Source organism: Paramormyrops kingsleyae, chromosome 17 (genome assembly GCF_048594095.1).
Source record: "Paramormyrops kingsleyae isolate MSU_618 chromosome 17, PKINGS_0.4, whole genome shotgun sequence".
Taxonomy (NCBI): domain Eukaryota; kingdom Metazoa; phylum Chordata; class Actinopteri; order Osteoglossiformes; family Mormyridae; genus Paramormyrops; species Paramormyrops kingsleyae.
Window position 1 is genome coordinate 21,788,198 of NC_132813.1, and position 19,133 is coordinate 21,807,330.

Below are 19,133 nucleotides of genomic sequence, written 5' to 3' on the forward strand. Positions count from 1 at the left end.
GGTCACTACCTTTGTCAGCGGTTACTAGTACGGTTAGTGTCCACTGGTTTGGTACCTGGCCCGGCTAGGAGACAGAGCGTGCTGCACAATAAACAGTGCCAGTCGTGAGTACCCTGCTACCCAACGACAAATAGACCTTATTGAATAAAACATAGCTGAGCATCTGCGAAATAAAATCTAGCAGGCCGTTTTGGAGAAATACTGAAATCTACCCACGATTTCAGGCATTATGGGAAGTTTTGGGAGAGTGAGACAAAGTATTGTAATACGCTTTTGTTGTAACGAGTGTGTCTGGCAGACGGGGGCGCTATGGTGCAGGGCCCTCATGCCGACAACAGGCCGACAGATGCGCAGCTCAGCTGAGGAATACGGTATAACACCTGACGGAGCAGTCGGGATAAAGCGTGCCTGTGAAATGCCTTCTGAGCAAAATCCCACGGGAAAATCGGCAAGAAAACTGCCGGGGAGCCTGTGGATCAGAAAGGTTCTGCAGTGTGACATATAGCATGCAGTGTTTCTCTGATATCTGAAGACATCAGGTGAGCAGCAAGCTATTAATCATTACAGATTTTTGCGAGCGTGTGGATGCATGGGAGGGTCAGGGGAAGCTTCTGGCCCGGACACTGTAAATTGGAGCCTCGCTGTCAGCCGCTCGGGTTGGGGAGGGCAGCTGGGGGGGGGCGGGGCTCCACGTGCCCCTGGGCTCCGGTTAAGGCTGAGATGCTAACATGTGACTCGGCAGACAGAAGACAGGCCTGAGCACAGGGAGCGTGACATCATTGCTGTGCTGAAAAGGCTTGGGGCGGGGGGGGGGGCACTGCCCTGGCAACAATGCCTAAGACACACACACACACATACAGAAATAAATACATACCCACAGGCTCACTCACACGTACACTAAAAAACTTACGAGCACATGTGAACACAGATTTCTGACTTTCTGGTGATGTGCCAGAACATCAATTTAAAACCTTTAAAGATTTATAATCCCACTCAGATTCGACTCAGAAATAGCTGCGGGTGATGTCTTGATGGCAGTTACTATTTCTGTAGCGACATTACAGGAATTTATCCCCACAAAGTTAGCAAAACTGCACAAAACCACAGAGCCTGTCACTCACTCCCACTCACACACTCACACACACACACACACAGAGTTCTCAGTGAATCCTCACCCCCATGGACTCAAACGTGAAGATGCTGCGGTTGCCGTGGCAGCACACTGACCACATGCCAGTGAATCCACGTGCCATGTGTCTGAATGTGTAAGGCAACGGCACAGCCTTCCACTAACACAGGTACAAGTCTGTATAATCAATCCTTCTGGTAATATGTTACTGGCCCCAGAGCAACAAGGAAACGCTCAGGTTATAATCAGATAACGTCTCCGGTGTGAGGTAGAGCCCATTATACTGATTGCCCATTTAAAGCACCATCCATAAAGCAAAAAGGGGAAATTAAAATTACAGGAAAGAAAAAAAATTGACCATGCAAAGTCAGTGATGGTTGGGGGGCACCCCTTCCTTGTGGGCTGAGCAAACCCCCCCCCACAGCAGTGCAGTGGCCCCCGGTGAAAGCATGTTGAGCAGATCTGTACCCCACCAAAACCAGGAAAATTATTTGATTTTTATACCGTGGCCCAACTGGCAAAACACGCTGGAGGTGCGTGTTCAGGCAACATATGGAAAATAAGGAGGGAGGAGGGAGGAGGGAGTCACGCAGCCCGAGAGTCACCCAGCCACTGCGTAGCTGATGTCTGTCACACCATCTCACAGATAAAGGCTTTGTCTGAAAGCAGAGAGGACGGTCCTTGTGGCACCCCCCCTGGCGGGCACACTGGTGGACAGAGGGGGCTATCGGGGGAGGGAGGGGGGGTGCAGAGAGGCGTGTGTGTGTGTGTGTCTGTCTGTCTGGGTGGAATTTAGGAAGATCGTGATGGAAAAGTAAATAAGGCACAAATCAACAGCCTGAAGAGCAAGTTCCTTTGCGGCGTTTCTGCTCGTGGCCACCAACCCCATATCACCTCCTCTGCCAGGAGAAACCTGGAGATTACCCTGCTGACCCCCTCTCCCTTCCCACTGGGCTCCCCTCGCCCATGAGAACATGCGGGTGGTGGACACGGCGTCCCCCTGGAGGACTCGGAGGGGAATGCGCCCCTGCCCTCCTGGAAAGGCGTCTCCTGCTGCATCACTGGCAGTTAGCTGGGATCTCCTAGGCATAACTACGGCACAGCTGTGCACCACTATCATGCTCGATAGGCTATAAGCGGGCAGCAAGGCTGCAAATGAGGAACATTTCAGTCTTTTTTTACTGGTCTATTACAGAGCAGCAAGAAGTAACAGGAAGAAACAGGTGAAAACTGTCATGAATGCAGAGAGAAAGAAACTGCCATTACGTAACAGCACTGTAGTCTGGGGCAAGTAACTAGGAGCTGGAACGTAAACAGAGGACCCCCCCCCCCCCGAATCACTAGCGCTCGAAAGATGTGAGCCGGTACCCACACATCCTCCACAGATTCACGCAAAGTGACACATCGCTGGCCGGTTCGGAACTTACACCTGCTATCGTGGGACGCTAACACTCGTTTCAGCAGGGGGTGCCAGCGGAGGTCGATCCATCTGAGCACAGCTGAGCTGAGCCCTCCCTAATCCCATTACGCTGTCCCCGCGTGCAACCGGAGCTATTTTAAAACCGGGACGAGATGGTACCGGAATGTGTAAGGTGACAGGGTGAGGCAGCGCGATCGGCGGGGAAGGGGACACCGATCAGAGGAGTGCATGGCTGGGAACTTGTGCCCAAGACAAGCGGCCGACAGCGCGACCCCAACTCCTCCACCCCCCGGACTCCCAGGATGTTACTCCCGGGCTGCGAACACAGACATAGGTACTCACTGCCACTCCAGGATTTCAGCAGCGACTTGATGCTGATCTCGAAGAAGCCGGAGTCTTGCTGGCTGGCCATGGCCCCGGGGGGAGAGTGAGCTGGCTGAGGATGGGGCAGGCTGGGGGTGGCAGCCAGGGGCGAGCAGGTAGCGGCGCCTCTGTGGACGAGGGCCGGGATGAGGACGGACTGCGGTTGCTTTCCCTGCCTCCTCCTCCTCTGTCTGTTAGTCAGCCTCCCTCTATCTATCTCTCTCTCTCTCTCTCTCTCACTCCCTCTCTCGCTCTCTCAATCCGTGGTAGGCAGTGGGCGGTGATACAAGCTCCCTTTAAATAACCGCATACAGGCCAGGCAGCTCAGGAGACAATCCTCTTAGCGGAGAGAGAGCAGGTAATAAAAACCAGCACGCGTCTGTGTGCCGGGGCACCGGTGATGACACTCCGGGGAGGTCACTGCCCTCCTACTCCTCCCCAGTGTGTGTGAGTAGGGTCACGAGGTGGGGGAGGATGCAGAGGATGGGGTTGGGGACGAGGAGCGAAGAAACTGGACCTACATGCCGGGCTGACACAGAGCAAAGGATGCTGGGTGACACTCCATTTTTCACAGGGATCCTGGAATTTCGCAAGTATCATGACACAGGGTTGCTAAGACTCCCCCCACTGGAGTCACAAATACACCCCCACCCAGCACTGTCGTTTATGGAGGGGCATACTACGCTGTGACACTTTTCACTGTGGTCTGAAATGAAATCGGCAGGGCCAAGAAATGGCTAGATAAAAGGGGGGGGGCGGAATGAATGATATGACAGATATACAAAAGTAGAGAGGTCCTCACAAAATGGTCCTTTACAGGTTCCACAAAAATTCCGATTGATTAAAATTATGGGTACCCCCTGCTCCGACCTGGCCAATCACTGCTCCCACTCTTCCAAGCGACACATCCCTTCCAGTGACATCCTCTCGCTAACTAGCTGTAGAACTCAAACCTCTCAGACCAGTGGAAGGAGAAGTTCTCTGAACTGGGTCGCATTTCCCCGTTTGCCAGCCGAATGCAGATATCAGCTCTAGCATGGGCTGCGTTGTTGGGCCAAGGGAGCGGTGAGACATGGTCATTTCCTCCCCTAATTAGCTAGGAGAAAGGAGACGGTGCATGCTAGACATCAGCGGATGCCTCGCCTACGGAGAATATCCTTTCCGAGCTTCACAATGAAACTGAGAACACAGTTCAGGCCGGGCTTTACATTGTTCCCAAGATGCCACAGGTGCCTTAGAGTCGAACGCGCCGCCTCCACCCGGGGGCAAGGCAGGGACAATAACGAGAATGTCTACTTTTTGAGGCAGGTCCTCCGAGGTGTCAAGAATGCCGGCAGGGCTAATTTGGGTCTCGTCGGTTACTGCAGCATACAGCCCTCAGCTGGAAATAAGCAAACTCATCCAAAGAACAACATGAGGCGGTACTTGCATTTGCACCCGCGTGTGGGCTGAATTTGTCCTTACGAAAACGCCAAATAATGGAAATCTTTGTCAAACAGAATCAAATGCCCCATTTACTAGCAATCAAAAATCAAAAGCAGTACTCGTTAAATAACCCTGCTGTGTTCTAAATAAAGTCGAGGGAATATTTTCACAAGATTTATTTATATATATAAAAAAATCAAGTGACTAACATCTAGGCTGATATCAGCTACGAAGGCGGGACAGCAACAGGGTACAAGAAAAGACTGAAGAGCATGTTAGCGTCTTTAGCGCTACATTATTTACAGTAAGTGGGGCTAATTTGGGCTAAAAGATTCTTAAACTCTAAAATACAGACTACAGCCTTTTGTCGTCCATGAGCGGGACTTATAAGAGCGCACGATTATCCAGAAATTGCATTGTCGAGCACGGCGTAACATTAGCGCAGTAGACGCGCTGACCGCTTTCCACACATCCGCAAAAGGCACCTCGGGGTGCTGTGTCAAAACAAGAGGAAAGCGCAAAATGAGCACAGTCTCTCCCGAAGGGCCGACACATCTGAAACGCGAACACGCCCCAAGCGCAAATAAACTGATCACCGAAACATTCCCTCTCAGCCAGACACGATTTTAGCTACATAATTAGAGCTCCCTTTGTCTTCCGTCTGTTTCCAAAGACCAAGCGTCAGAAAGCCGTTCGTGCGTGTTCTTCGCAGAACCTGCACTTCAGGTCTAGTCATTTATTTTTTTTTGTCATCCCTCCCATGTTTAAGGACACGAGAAATTAAGAAAGCCAAACCGCACTTAAATGGACAAAGACTCTGGACACGTTGTGGGCAGAAGGTTGTAAAGATGAATAATTAAACACACAAACAAACAAATACATCATGCATCATGTCAAATTCTACTTCACAACCACCAACACAACAGACACTGATGAAACAGTCAGTCATTATAATATATCTGCATTATAATTTCTTTTGTAAAGCTACAAATTTTCATTGGCAGACAATTCTATAAGTCTTCATTACCCAATGCCACTGCTGGTCCCCCTTCTTGCTGGAATGACTACTGCCAAAAGAATTGTTCCCATAATTCTCTACAGTAAATATGTAAATTTAATGCCAATTCTGACTCAATAATATGACTAAAGAACAAATTAAAACATTTTGGGAGTCAGCAATAGTGTGAAACTGATAGGACTGTTCTTCAGAAATATAGGACTGAAATGCCTCTTATAAACAATTATTTCATAAACCAGTAACTGAGATATTGACTCTGACTGAGATATGCAGGTTCCTCCCAGGGCTTTGATTTCCAGCTACGGCTCCAAAAACATGCACTGAGAATTGGAAGCCCCAAAATGCCCACAGCACCCCATCCAGGCTGCTCCCCGCTTTCTGCAACATGCCCCCAGGCCGCTAGCAACGTATTGTACGGATAACTTGTGGCACAGCACAAATACTACACGCAGTATATCTGTGCGGCTGTAGTACTGAAAGCATACAAAAAAAAACCCATCAAAGGCTGATTATCCGTCCGCTTCAAGAAGACCACAAGCCTAATAAAATGTTAAATGTTAATCAGACTCTACTGCAAGTGACGAATATGAGACTGGGCAGTACGCAGATGGCAGAGAGACTAGCCCCCGGCTGAGGTCACCTGCTTTGGAGGTGTCTCATCGGATGATGTCAGATTCTGTAGACGATTATGCAATTTCTAGGTTGGACTGTTCAAACAACAGCAATGAACAGTAGGAGAGGGGAAGATTGGCAGACGGCCCCAAGTAGGTGTACAGAGAGTGTGTGAGAGAGGGCAAGATCAGGGTGTATCAATATATAGATATGCATTCATCCATCTGCAATCATGGTGTACTGTCCCCATAAGCACAGACAGGGGACACATTAGATGGGATGTCAGGGCACAGACTCACACACCACGGGCAATTTACAGTAGAGACACTGATTCACCTCATAGTACCTCATAAAGCTGCAGAAACACAGAGGAAGCAAGCAAAGTCAGCACACATATAGCCGGGGGGGTCGAACCACCTTAGGGGTGTGAGGCCACCTGACCACTCAGGACATATTTATCATTTTACCGTTTTTTCCCCCCACATTTTGGATAAACCATCAGGAGGGCATGCCTTATTCACATCCATACCTGAACTAACAGAAAAAGAAAGTGAGCGAACCAAGTAAATTATTTCCATCTACCTTTAAGTAATAATTGTACCACTGAATGACATTATGCACTGCCTGTACTAAATCCATACAATCTGAAGCTATAAAGATTTAAATGGAAGCTGTAGCTTCACAGAACAACAAAGGCACAGTTTTCCTACAACCTTAAAGCACCAATCAGTCACGTCATTTCTCGGCTCTGACATGGAGGCAGAGTGAGCAGGTGTTGACAGGACAGGCAGGAGCAGGAAATGTAACAGGCATGTTTTTTGTGAATTTTCCTCAAGATGGTGGTGTTTCATGAGGACAAGGCTTGCAGGGAAGAGCCACCCTGTTCCAACAAGCTCCTTGCGGCATGAAATATTTGTGGAGGAGTAGCAGCTTGTCTAATGGTCCCCCCCCCCCCTCCCCGTCCGACACTGGGCAGGACCTGTGCTACTCCTCACAGTGAAACGTAGCTTCAGAAATATTCCAGCTGTCTCAGCTTATCACTGCGGACGTCTTTGCTGCCTGACACCATCTCACTCACTGCAATGATAAATACGAATAAATAACTACAAGTGAAGGCTGGGTCCTGAAGCGCAACTTCACTGCTGATGATATAGAAAGCAAAACTGTCACACGGAGATCATACAGACCAGCATTTCAGTATAGTATTCAGGCTAACCATAAACCTACAGTGCCATATTTACATTAACAACTCAGATTAAGGGATCATATTTAATGACACCTAAAGAACCAAACTTTTGATTAGAGGAATTATATTTTTCTCAAATGGAACCTTGAGTAAAACATAATCACTGGATCGTTCTAGTAAATATTACCATGCAGACTTCTTTTAAAAGAGCATATCTCCGCTAAGGACTGCTACTCGTTGCAGCATCCCCAGTCCTTCTAAGTCCACACTAGGTTCCACTGCACAGACAGAGCTGCATTCAGCCGGGATTGGCTGGATGTTGTGCCGAGACCGTTTCTTACTTCCTATTCGCTTTTATCACTTCTCAGTTCTACTGAAGTATCTCATTATTTCTGCAGCGTTGTAAATGTCATCCGAAAGTAGCATACATGGGCTATACATATACAGATTTCTTTCTGTGGAACCAGTGCCAGTACGTTGAAAGCTGTCGAGCACATTTCACCTCCCTTTATGTTGTTTTTTCCTGTGAGTGTGGTGGGAGAGGAGGAAGAGCAATTACGCAGCCAAATTAAGTGCATATTACCAGCACTTTCTGGCTCCGCTGAAGGGCAGGAATTTAAAGCATGTCCCACCAGCTCCATGCTGAAGGCCTCCAGCAGTCTGACCCCCCAGCACTTGATCCCACCCCCCTCGCTCTTCGCTGCCCCATCCTTCTCCATCTCCCTTCCTTTTCACATCTCCACTTTCTTGTACCCTTGCAGACGTGTATGCGACATGGGTACACATGCAGCCGGGCACACAGACACTCAAGCACAAGTCCTCTGCTAAAGAGCCGCAATAGTTAACCTCTGACCCCAAAGGATCAGACAACAGTGGCGATAAGCAGAAAGGGTCAAGCCCTGGAGTCAGACCGGCCGCTACTGCCACTGGCTCGAGCTCAGCGTGATGGGGCACACCTGTGATGCATGGACAGCTGGAAGGAAGTGTGAGGTTTGCTTTACCCAGTGAGGGGGCCAAAAGAGCTGAGGAAAATGAAAGTAAAAAGCCAGCAGAGCAAAACAAAGTACTCCCCCCCCCCCCATGCCCTCATCCTAGCACCCATCTGAGATCCTTCTTCTGCTTCATGCTCGCTTTCGGAATCGGCCGTCTTCCCTCTTAGTCCCAGGTTTCAATTTCTGGTCACAAAAGCTTACATTTTCCCCCATTGTTCCCCAAGCCCACCTGCATTCGTGTAGCAGGTAAGACTCACCAAACACCAACAGAAAGGTGCATCTCTGAAAAAAAGGTTTGCAAGGAGCCACATGACCTCAGGAGCCACTTCTGCTGACTAGCAGGCAGTATATGGAAACAGGTATGCGGCACCAAATCACTTTTTTGTTAACGACTTGCCTGCAGGTGACACATCGACTCCCAAGAGCCTTTAATTCTGAATACACAAAGCATCCAGGAGTCCGGCACAGGAGGCTCGGACGCTGCCTACCTTCCAGGATGGTGGGTCGTTTCCACTGCCTTATCATTTTGACCTTCCCTCGGAAGTCCTCGGGCCGGCCGACCATTTGGACCCTTCTATCCTGTCCCGAGCTCAGCGCCGGCACCTTCTCCATGCCGTTCCTTGGAGCGCAGTCATTGAAAAACATCTCTAAACAGATCCAGGTCCCCCTCGAGTCTTCAGGATCCCTTTCCCGGCAGCATCAGGGCAGCCTCCTTGGAAGGAGCTGGGGGGCGGGGGGGGTGGGGGTTCTCCTCTCTTGTCTTGCCTCCCCACCTCTGTCCCAGGGCAGTGAGATGAAATTGAAGCGACAGCGAGCCGTCCGCAGCCACGCTTGGCACGTTCTAACCCCCGCCCGGCACCCGTCCGGGCGGTTTAGCGAGTCGCGGCAGCACGCATGAATGGGGCAGGTGTAAGATTACTGGGCGGCCGCTCCTCCTTCCAGTGAAGGCGAGCAAATGGAGAGAGGTGCAGCGAGAGCGAGAGAGCGAGCCAGAGGGAGGGAGGGACAGAGACCAGTGAGGGAGGGATCTTGGAGTTTAACAAGGAGCCCAGAAGTCATGGTGCAAGAGCAACAGGACCGTCTGGCCTGGGAGGAATCCACAGCGGGCATTATGCAGACGGTCCGCTCCCCCTGCTGGCACGCTGTGCTTCAGCTTCCCCTTCACCACCGCTGACCGGCTGGCTGGTGACCCCACCCTTCCTGGATCACCCCCAGCGGGAGCTCATATTGCGCCTCCGTCCATCACGTACAGCAAGTGCACACACCTCACACCGAAGGCCAGCTGCTCTGTACCATGTCGGCTGGCAAAAGCCAGTTACACCTTCACCCTGAGGCCGAGACGCAACTGGGGCCGCAGTGCAGCATCCAGTCACTGAGCTCATTTATACACTGCAGGCCAGAAGTTTGGGCCCATCCTCCCATTGTTTTAAAATAAACCATACACTGCTTTTTCAAATTTTTATTACAAAAAAAAAATAAACACTTGTTTGACTGGTTTTGAAGTGTAATGTAACAATTTACTGTGCATTGTAAATGCAAGTTAATGAATGTAAGTGCCTAAGTATGACTTTCATCAAAATATCCGCCCTTTGCCTTCATCACAGCAGCACAGATTCACAGCATCCTTTCCAACAATTTTTGGAAAGAACTTGTCCAAACCTTCCCAGCACATCTTCAAGCATGCAAACAATTCTGTCTCATTTGCTAGATGCTCATTTTGAAGTTGTTGGTTTATCTCGTCCCACAGAGCACAAGACCTGCTGCTCCCAGTCCTGAATACTCCAGTGTTTGTGTTGTTTAGCCTATACTAGTCTGTTTTTCTTGTTAACACTTGTTAAGTATGCAGTCCAGCTGCTCTCAGTCATTACTTGACTGTATTAAGAGATACCGGCTTCCCTCTGTTCACATTAATCGTAGCCCTCAGACCATTACAGTCAAATTCCAATTTCTTTTGCACGACACACCAAAGTGTTGATCTTCAGCCTTTGATGTCGCTTTCCTTGCCCCAGTTTCCGGTCGCTACTGCTTCCTGTTGTTTCTCTGTAATCTCTAGGTCACTCATTGCTTAGAGACATTTAACATTCTGGCTATTTGGCGATGAGAGAACCCTTCTTTACTCAAAATTTCAATTTGAGCCCTTTGTTTAATTGTTACCTGTGCCTTTCTAACCATTACAAACAACAAAATAAATATTAATCAAAAATTCTGACTTATCAGTGATACAGTACAACAGAAGATTGAAATGAGGAGCAGAGAGTGCATTAAACCTCACAAACTGATCTGGGACCAGGCAGACAAGTGGCTATCATTTAGTTCATTAAGAAACAATCAACAGACGCCAAGAGAGAATCAAGTTCTGACATTAGTAAATAGAATTCCAACAGAAAGTGAATGTCAGTCTACTAAAGACAGAACTGATATGTCTTCTACAAAACCTGTAGTTTCAGCCTTTGTGGCTAAATAAAATGCTACTACAAGCTATAAAATACCAAAAACCAGTCAGTTACATTTGTTTTAAATATTTCTATTTTTTTGTAATAAAAGTTTTGAATCGTTTATTTCTTTAAAAATCAGAGAGTGTAGGTGCTTGTGACCAATACAGTTAATAAGAGACAAACACTCCAGTACTGTGTGACTGTGTGAACAGGCAACAGGACCCGGGGGGGCAGGGTGCTGTGCGTCTCTTCAAAATGTTGCGGCCGGCAGAGTGATGTCACCTTTGGGCCCCTGAGCACGGCCCTCACCCCCCATCTGCTCACCCCCCATCTGCACTGGCTGAGCGTCAGCCGTACCTCGCTATTGGTTAAAGGGTCTGGTGAATAAACAAACGTAACAAAACAGAAACAGTACAAAACCCAGGGTCCAACATCTCCGAAAAACTCCCCCGTTTAAAGCCCACAAGAATCAGCTGGTTTGTTCTTTCTTAGTCTCAGTCAGCGACTTTGCAAGCAACAGATGCAGAAGTGAAGCTGGTCAGTTTGTACAAACAAGGCAAGCTGGCAACTCCCAGGAAAAAAAGCAACGTTGATCCTGCAAACAGGAAACGTTGTTTAAAATTTAATGAGGCCCTCAGATAGAAATCGAAACAGACAAGGCCCTGTTCAGAAGGTCACCCTTTTAGCCCAAAAGCATGAACAGTTACAAGCACTATGTTTCACTTTATCAGTCGTCTTCAGTATGGGGAATTTTATAATCATTATTAAGCAGTATTAAAAACTCATTAATCTTGCCAGACGTATGCCTTCATTTTTACACTTTGAGGTTGCTCAAAACTGGAAGACAAAACACCCTTAACCGTGCTTTTGTATCCGCAACATCCCCTCCGGGCATTATTTTAACAATGACTTCACCTGCCAAAGAGTAAAACACAATATACCGTTGTTGTCCCTGCCAAAAAACACAACATTAGGCTGCTTAATATACTTCTGTTTTATAAAAGAAGATGCCCCCATCATAATAATAAAACACACAACACTTTTACGATCTTTTCAACAAAACAAATATTTTGAGCGATTCTGAGTAACCACAACATTCAAAGTTTACAATGAGTTAGTGTGCCGTAAGACGCGGGATCTTAAACGTACTAGTAAGATAAATTAGGCTCTGTAGCGTAAGATCGCCCTCTAGTGCCGGAAGATACACTCGGCCGAAAAGGGAAACTTTAAAGCGATCGTTCAACTTTAGATACTACTGAAATTTTGTTCTCCGTTATCGGTATTGTAATTTAATCGTCCCCGTCCCCCTACCGTGTCAGGACACTTATATGAGAAATTTATTTAAGTAATTATATTGACTTCATAAATACAACTGTCTATACAAAGAAAAGCAATTTAGTCTTACTGGCTGAAATATCATTTATTCATGACACATACCAAGCACATTTGTCAATCTCTACTGCACGTGCATAAAGCCTCTTTGCTCAGTTTTCTCGATATTCAGTACGTGTTAGAGAATAACCGAAAAGAAAACAGTAGTAGACTGAGGTTTACTTATATAAAAAAAAAAATCATATCCCATTGAAACTCCATTTTGGTAAACAGTTTTGACTAATTTGTAATGAAGCATGAAGAGATGTGATCAAAAGATCGAGAACTAACTATAAAACTATAGCCAGCATCTATGTGTTACCCAAGTCCATTTGAAATCTACTTTTTTCATAAATGCATAATGATGTATGTGTATCTTTCCACAGAAAACTGTAATGACCGACATATCTTCATTTGCCACACTAAACGGTGCATCAGTAAGGCGGTATTTCTGATGCACGTTTGCAAACCGCAGCCGCAAAGCTCAAGGAAAGCCGCCTACAGGAAGCAGTGCAATCCGGGAAGCTGTTGCCATGGTGAGGAGCATTCTGCTGTGGGTGGGTGCTGGGGGGTCTGGTAAATAATTGATATACATACTTGAAAAGCGCATTTAAACTCATAACTCATTACCAGGCACACAGCACTACCCCCGCCCCAACAAACAAAAATATCAAACGTATTGGAGCCGAAGAGACTTCAGCTGTTAATAAGACTATTAAAACGATTCCGACCACAGCTACAGTATGTAATTACCAGGCTGTCTAAGCTCACTAGCTGTTACGTAATCGAGAAAACACTTGTTTTTCCATTAGATCTTTTAATCTACTCTTTGATCTCGATTGCTACATTTCTCCTCACTGGATATTTCTTATTCTGAGACGTAGTGCTTGAATTCAAAGTAATACAATATATCTGAACCATGCATTCGTGCGTATTATATGCTTATCTATCCACGGAGATGAAATCTGCTGCTTCCGTGCAGGGCAGCTTTATCTTACTGACTGCTGCACTGTCCTTATAGTTCTGTTTCATGGCCCAGATACCCTCCTGCTGAGCCTGTCCTCCTCAGCTTACTCCTGTTTGACCTGGCAGCCCGGATTTTGTTTCTCTGACTCGGCAGAAACATTTCAGGCCACCTGTACGTGACTCCATTTCGGGCACCCCCGCCCCCCCGTGACTGGTCGCCGGCTCCCCTGCAGACCTGTTTGTCTCCCTTTTTGCCCATTGATCTTCTCACAGTGGTGAGTGTATCTAACCCTAATATCATTTTTGCTACTTATAGATGTACCTCAAGATTACTTGTAGCTGCAGCGCATGCTATCGGAACTCAGTGTTCAATGTCGCCTTTTCCCATTCTCGCAATTCTTATTGTCACTTTCTATCAGCTTTTAAGTTATTTTACTCCTATCCCTTTTCAAACAATTTTTCTATTACAGTCAACAACATCATTTTCTTTGTACACAATATTTGCCGCATTAGTTACAGCGCAGGACCTATAGCTTCACAATCAAGTAAGCTTTGGTAGTCATTTTACTACCAAATCGGTTGTTAGCTGAAAAGAAAATCTATGAGCAAACAAAATCTAGTTTTTTTTTCTATTTTACCGGGATTTTGACAAATCCCGGTAAAATAATACATGCATGTCCATGTGGCTAAAAGCACCCATACCGTAAGTTCCTTATCCTTCCCCTCTAGAATTAACATGCGGCTGTACCGCTTAAAGACCTCAAACTCCTCCCTGCAAAAAGGGCCTGTGTCCCAGCGAAGGACGTTTTCCCCCCACAAAGCTGGACCGTTCGGTTTTTTTTAAATCAACTACAAATCAGAGTGGGACGAACTTCCAAATGCCGTCGGCCGGCTCGGTGCTGGTTCGCTAACTGTAAACCTTGTCATGGTGCCATGCAGACACCGCAAAAAGCTGTGCTGATAAAGAACGTGGGCCGGAAATCCGAATACTTGTGGAAATGAATTTGTAACAAATTCATGCGTTCAAGGGTATCTCATGCAGTTGTATGTTCTGCGCACAGTACCAGAGAGAAAGATTTATGCAAATAAATTCAGGTTAAACAAGAAAGTGTAGAACTGAAAAATAAATTAGGCCTACGATCAAACCAGAGAAGGCAATTTTCATTGGTTGGCTTCACTGCCTTTCACAAACACAGGAGTTACTCTAGTAGCAGAAATTTGGTTTTACATGACAGGAGAGTGGCAGTACGTCCTGTTAAGTGCCATTTGGTAAGTAAATAGCTCAGCTGTGGTTAGTTGGCTTGATCAAAACATGTACAGTGAACAGCCAGGACCCTGACTTTGGCAAATAAATAAAGAAGAAAAAAAAACATTCAGACTGCGCCACACCACTGCTTTATTTCTATATTTTATTACTATCCACTTAACAGATTTTGTCATCATTAAATATCAGCACCTTGTTTCTCTTTCTCCTTGACCGTTCATGTTTCTGTGTATTGATTTAATGTATCAATTCAGCTGTGTAAATAAAAAGTACAAATACACCAATATACATGCAGTATATGAATTATTGAAGTTTACTAGGAAAATGAGTGGTCCCCTATTCCCAACATTGGTCATAGTTGTGAAATATTTAGAATAAAATAAAATCTTTAACCTCATTGTTGTATCCTAAAAGATTCAATGAGGCAGGTCACTGCACCCTGCTGTGCATTATATTACAGTTCAGTGTGTGCCTGATGTATCCTACGGTTGCCATCAATATTGCAACAACTCATTAAACATAAAGTATATATCCCTGTACCCATCCAGAGGACCACAGGCTCTGAAGACTTATCTGTAGCTCCTGAGCTACATGCTTCCTAGACCATCACATCTGTGACTTTCCCACAATGGATTGCAAATAGTCTTGATAGTCAGCTTATACCAGTCATATGACTGACCATCGTAAACATCCAAAATAATGATAAATGATGCTTCAGCTGCTTAACCCATCTAGTTACTATGGTCTGACAGTCAGACTGCACTCAGGAATAACCTTCATGGTGTTTTTTTTTTCTTTTTTAATCACAGGATATCCCCAGCAAGAACCATTACTCACTGTCTCGACCATATAAAGAGGGCAAGTGAGCCAAATATCGGTGTCCCATTGGGGGGAATCCAAGATTCTGCCTGACAGATCTGCCTGAAACTTTGTAATAAATGACAAGCACATTTCAAATTCTCTACAACCCGGCAGCATCTTGTCAGTATGTTGGCACTTTGATACCAGATAAATGGACACGAACCACACTAGCTTAGCACCACAATATGACCATTATTTAATGCTGCTGGGGTGTTTACACAGCTGAATATACATTGGGTCTAGCATCCCGCTGAGTATCAACAGAACCCTGCTGCATTTATACACTTATTGTTTCAGAATCAACAACAGGCCTTAGACTCCTGTACCTATCTTGTAATCTATATTTCAGTGTATCCTTCAATAAATCTTACAACATGTCATTCATTAAATGTGTCAATAAATCATGAAAGATAAATTGAATGATTTATTGACATTTAATTACTGATGTATTTATTGTATAATAGATTGACACATATAATTAAAGACATGTCACAAAAAAAGCTCCGTGTGTCAAAGGCCTCCTATGTGGACGGTCCTGCCCACTTGCGGTCCCATTCTTATTTCACACACATCCTCACGCCTCACGTGTCTCTCAAGCTGCCAGCTTGGCACAAAGGGGGGGTTGGGGCGGTTGGGGGGGGGTTGGGGTGGCTGGGGCTGAGCACTGACGCACACGCGATGTGCCTCCAGTTACCACAAGCCAATTATGTTGGTTGGCTTCTCATATCGATACTCTTTACAAGCCCTCATTGTCCAGCCTTTTCAGAAGACATTAGGGAATCAGTCATCAGCTTGGACTCGACAGTCAAACAACAAGTTTTGGGTGTTACGGGGGATCGGGTGACATGACAGGACAGCAGGGCTTGGCCGGGTAGGCCACTGACAGATCCATTAGGTCCTAGATAAATGTGAATTTCTAATGTCAATAAAGGATGCAAATTAATTTATATGCAGGGTCAAATCATGGACAAAATGGTGCTTAATTTTCTGATAGTCAAGTTAGCATAAATGACCAAAGATTTATTTTCATTTCAAGTACACAGCACATAAGGGCAAAATAAAAATTAGCATAAAATATAAGGCTTGACCATTTTTTAATGCTAATTAAAGTTTAAAAACTTTCCTAAATGACTACTGCTTTTGCTTCCTGTGAAACCAATTACCCCAGTTATAAATAACCATGAACATACTGTGAGGCTTTGTGGTGGCCTAGAGAAAGCTGATCTGAATCAAAACGACGGATAACATCCATTTCATGTAACTGAAGGTGTTTGCACTGGTAGCCATGGTGAAAAGAGGCATGTAACACTATGCCTGGACAGAGGAGTCCCCATCGATTAGTCACTTTTACTAGACACTTCTACGACTGACCATCACTCATCAGTTATGATGCAAACCTATGCAGTTCCATGCTTAACACTGCCTAATAACTAAGACAGCAAGGAATTACAGATACAGACGTTTCAATGACGTGTAACTTTTTCCTAATCAGTAAATATCATGTATCCTTTCTTAACAAAAGTTGACAAAAAAATATAAAACAAAGGCGCGCCCTTGGATTAAGCTCCCATTAAAGCGCAGCCCTTCAGCGCAAAGTCGCATCGGCATCAGTTACACAGCTGAGGGCTGGTTGCTTTGCTGAACACATTCACACATTATGACAAGAACTCAGTCCACTAATGACCTTTCCCCAGTACTACTGGGCTTATTTTACATTTTAATCAACTGGATGTCAAATAACTTAACAGTTGAGAAACAATATGGCCTACCTGTTACTTATTCAACCGGATTTTAATACATCTCCCTTCTTTCACGAATGACACCGCTTGCCAATAAAAACCAAGTATGTAAAGCTAAAAAGCATCCGATTGAAACGATGGTTGATTTAATACTGAAGTAGACGGGGTACATTTCTGTATCAATTTGGAGCAGTGCCGTGTGCACGCAGGCGTTTTAGCAGCGTGTTACAAAAACACATACAGTAATCCGACTAACCAAAAGTGTCAAGTGCACCTTTCACTTCAGCGCAATGAAAGTCGCTCGGAAATATGACACCTTTAACTTTCCGGCACAAGGAAATAAGAAGTCAAATTCAATGTAAATCTGCGCGTTGGTGCATTTTGCGCAATTTGTTAGCTGTAAATAGTGAATTTAAAAGAGTCTACAATAGTAATTTGTGACCTAGCAAAATTTATCTCAACCCCCTCCCACTCCGATCGATTTTTAATCCCAGCCGTGCCTTCCGCTAATTTTATAGAAGACGAAAAGGTTTAATTGAGAAATAGCTAATTAAAAACACTAAACACCACTGTTTTTATATCAAGGATTTAAATGTACCACATATATGAGTAAAGTTAAATCCTTAATGTAAAAAAATAGTGCTTAAAATAAGTACGGTTTGAATTTCATATATATATATATATATATATATATATATATATATATATATATATCCCCAGTAAAATGACTACCTAGATTGTAGACTGATGTGAGTGAAATTCAAAAAGCGTTTTTTCCCCTTGCATTACTGAGTCAGCTCTTATTTGGAGTTTAATGGCACAGAGCCGCAAAAAGCTTTTTCTAAGTCCCACTGCAGAGAGGCATTAAATATTCACACGAGTCTCAGGAGCAAATGAACTCGAGAAAAATACACCAAAATTCATAGATAATTACAGTAACTGGGTCAGCCACGAGTAACCAGAAAAGTGACATATCTGTCTCAGTGACCACATCAGATAATAATAATAAGAATAAGAATAATTATTATTATTATTACTATTATCCATATAGATGAATACTTTTTGCCAAAAATTTTGCCTTAAATTTATACCCACCTTGATTGAGAAAATGATTTCAAATATACAGATAAATGTAAACAACAACAGCATATTGCAATAATTCACTGACAGAAAACATGCCGAGAGCATCTTTAAAACACAGACACCTAATTCCAAATCGATAAACACAAAAAGATGGCTGAGCTTATCGTAATGTGTACTTAGTCTTAACGGCAGTCCTTGTTCAAACAAGAAACTACATAAGTTTAGCGCTGTATTACACTAGGGAATTTATTTATTAATAATTTATTGACGTCTTACAGAGGCGAAGTTAACCACTGAAGCAATGTAATATTGGCTAATAAGCGCGGCTTCAAGACTTTTTCTTCTAATGAACTTCCTCTCAAACGGATAAAAAGTTTTTATGAAATTTTAAGTAGCACAGCACATATATAATACAGGTGTACAACACACCCTTTGGAAACTGCTGTGAGAGGATGTCAACTTCCTAAATGTTTTAGCAATAGGCTGCATTAATTTTAAAGGGTAATGTCGGTCGTTTAATGCACAGAGGATCGCATACAGTCGTATTTTGGTAGTGCATTGCCAATTGCATGTTATTTTAACGGCTAATACTCAGTTTATAATGCTTCTTTTTAAGTGAGCGAGCCAACTGACCAGCTCACATAATGACGTCACTGAAAAACATTATGCGGGAAGTACTGTAGAAAGGCGACAAGGCGCTTCATTGGCAAATTAATATTTAGCCCGAAAGTACGCCTACAGGACAGCAATTAATCCGTTTGCTAGTACATTGCCAGTTTCAGGCACAGCCAGTGAACCAAATGGTTGTTAACACAAATAACAGTAAGCATATGGTTGTAGCTATAAGTGTAATAGACAATCAGATCATTACCGCCTGTACTTATGGTGTGAGCTTCAGTCCTCTATCCCACGGCCAAACATCTCACCAAAGTCCAAGCGATCCTTCAGGGTCCCTGAGTGCACTTGCTCAAGCGGCTGCTTAGCGCTACAATAGTTTTCTCCATCAGGTGGGCGGGCTGACGCCGCGGGAATAAGACGCCGCCCCCTAGCAACGGCACTGTTTCCGTCTGTGAGCGTGGTCAGATTTACATAAGGAGCGCGCCCACGGTGACGGGCCAGTCATCATAAAAAGTAGGTATCAAAAAAGCCCGCGCTTAGCAGGTCAGTGCAATTAATGCATTACTGTTACTGAAAAGATTTTATAGGTTATCTGAAAATGTTCCTACTTCCTCTATAATTTAAAGCAATACAATTGCATATGTATACAAT

The 19,133-nt window shown here is 44.9% G+C and overlaps 1 protein-coding gene and 1 long non-coding RNA gene across 11 annotated transcripts in view; one reads left to right on the plus strand and one right to left on the minus strand.

The window, feature by feature from the left end:
• Positions 1–18,844, minus strand: part of frya (furry homolog a (Drosophila)) — a 74,580-nt gene extending 55,736 nt beyond the window's left edge. For 2 of the 9 annotated variants that reach the window (XM_072701433.1, XM_023825975.2), the window contains exon 1: positions 8,634–8,828. In XM_072701433.1, coding sequence (XP_072557534.1) covers positions 8,634–8,790 — 157 coding nt within the window. In that variant the 5' untranslated portion in view covers positions 8,791–8,828. Of the gene's footprint in view, positions 1–2,891; positions 3,118–8,633; positions 8,838–18,735 lie in introns of those variants that run through there. The other 7 variants (XM_072701434.1, XM_072701435.1, XM_023825978.2 and 4 more) reach the window with 7 other exon arrangements.
• On the plus strand, positions 21–15,385 carry LOC111851247 (uncharacterized). 2 transcript variants are annotated; one of them, XR_002839973.2, is made up of 4 exons: positions 21–104; positions 12,338–12,487; positions 12,991–13,192; positions 14,991–15,385. It is a non-coding gene; the product is annotated as an uncharacterized lncRNA (long non-coding RNA). The 2 variants fall into 2 exon arrangements; XR_002839972.2 differs by having other exon boundaries at positions 13,072–13,192.
• Positions 18,845–19,133: the final 289 nt, after the last annotated feature.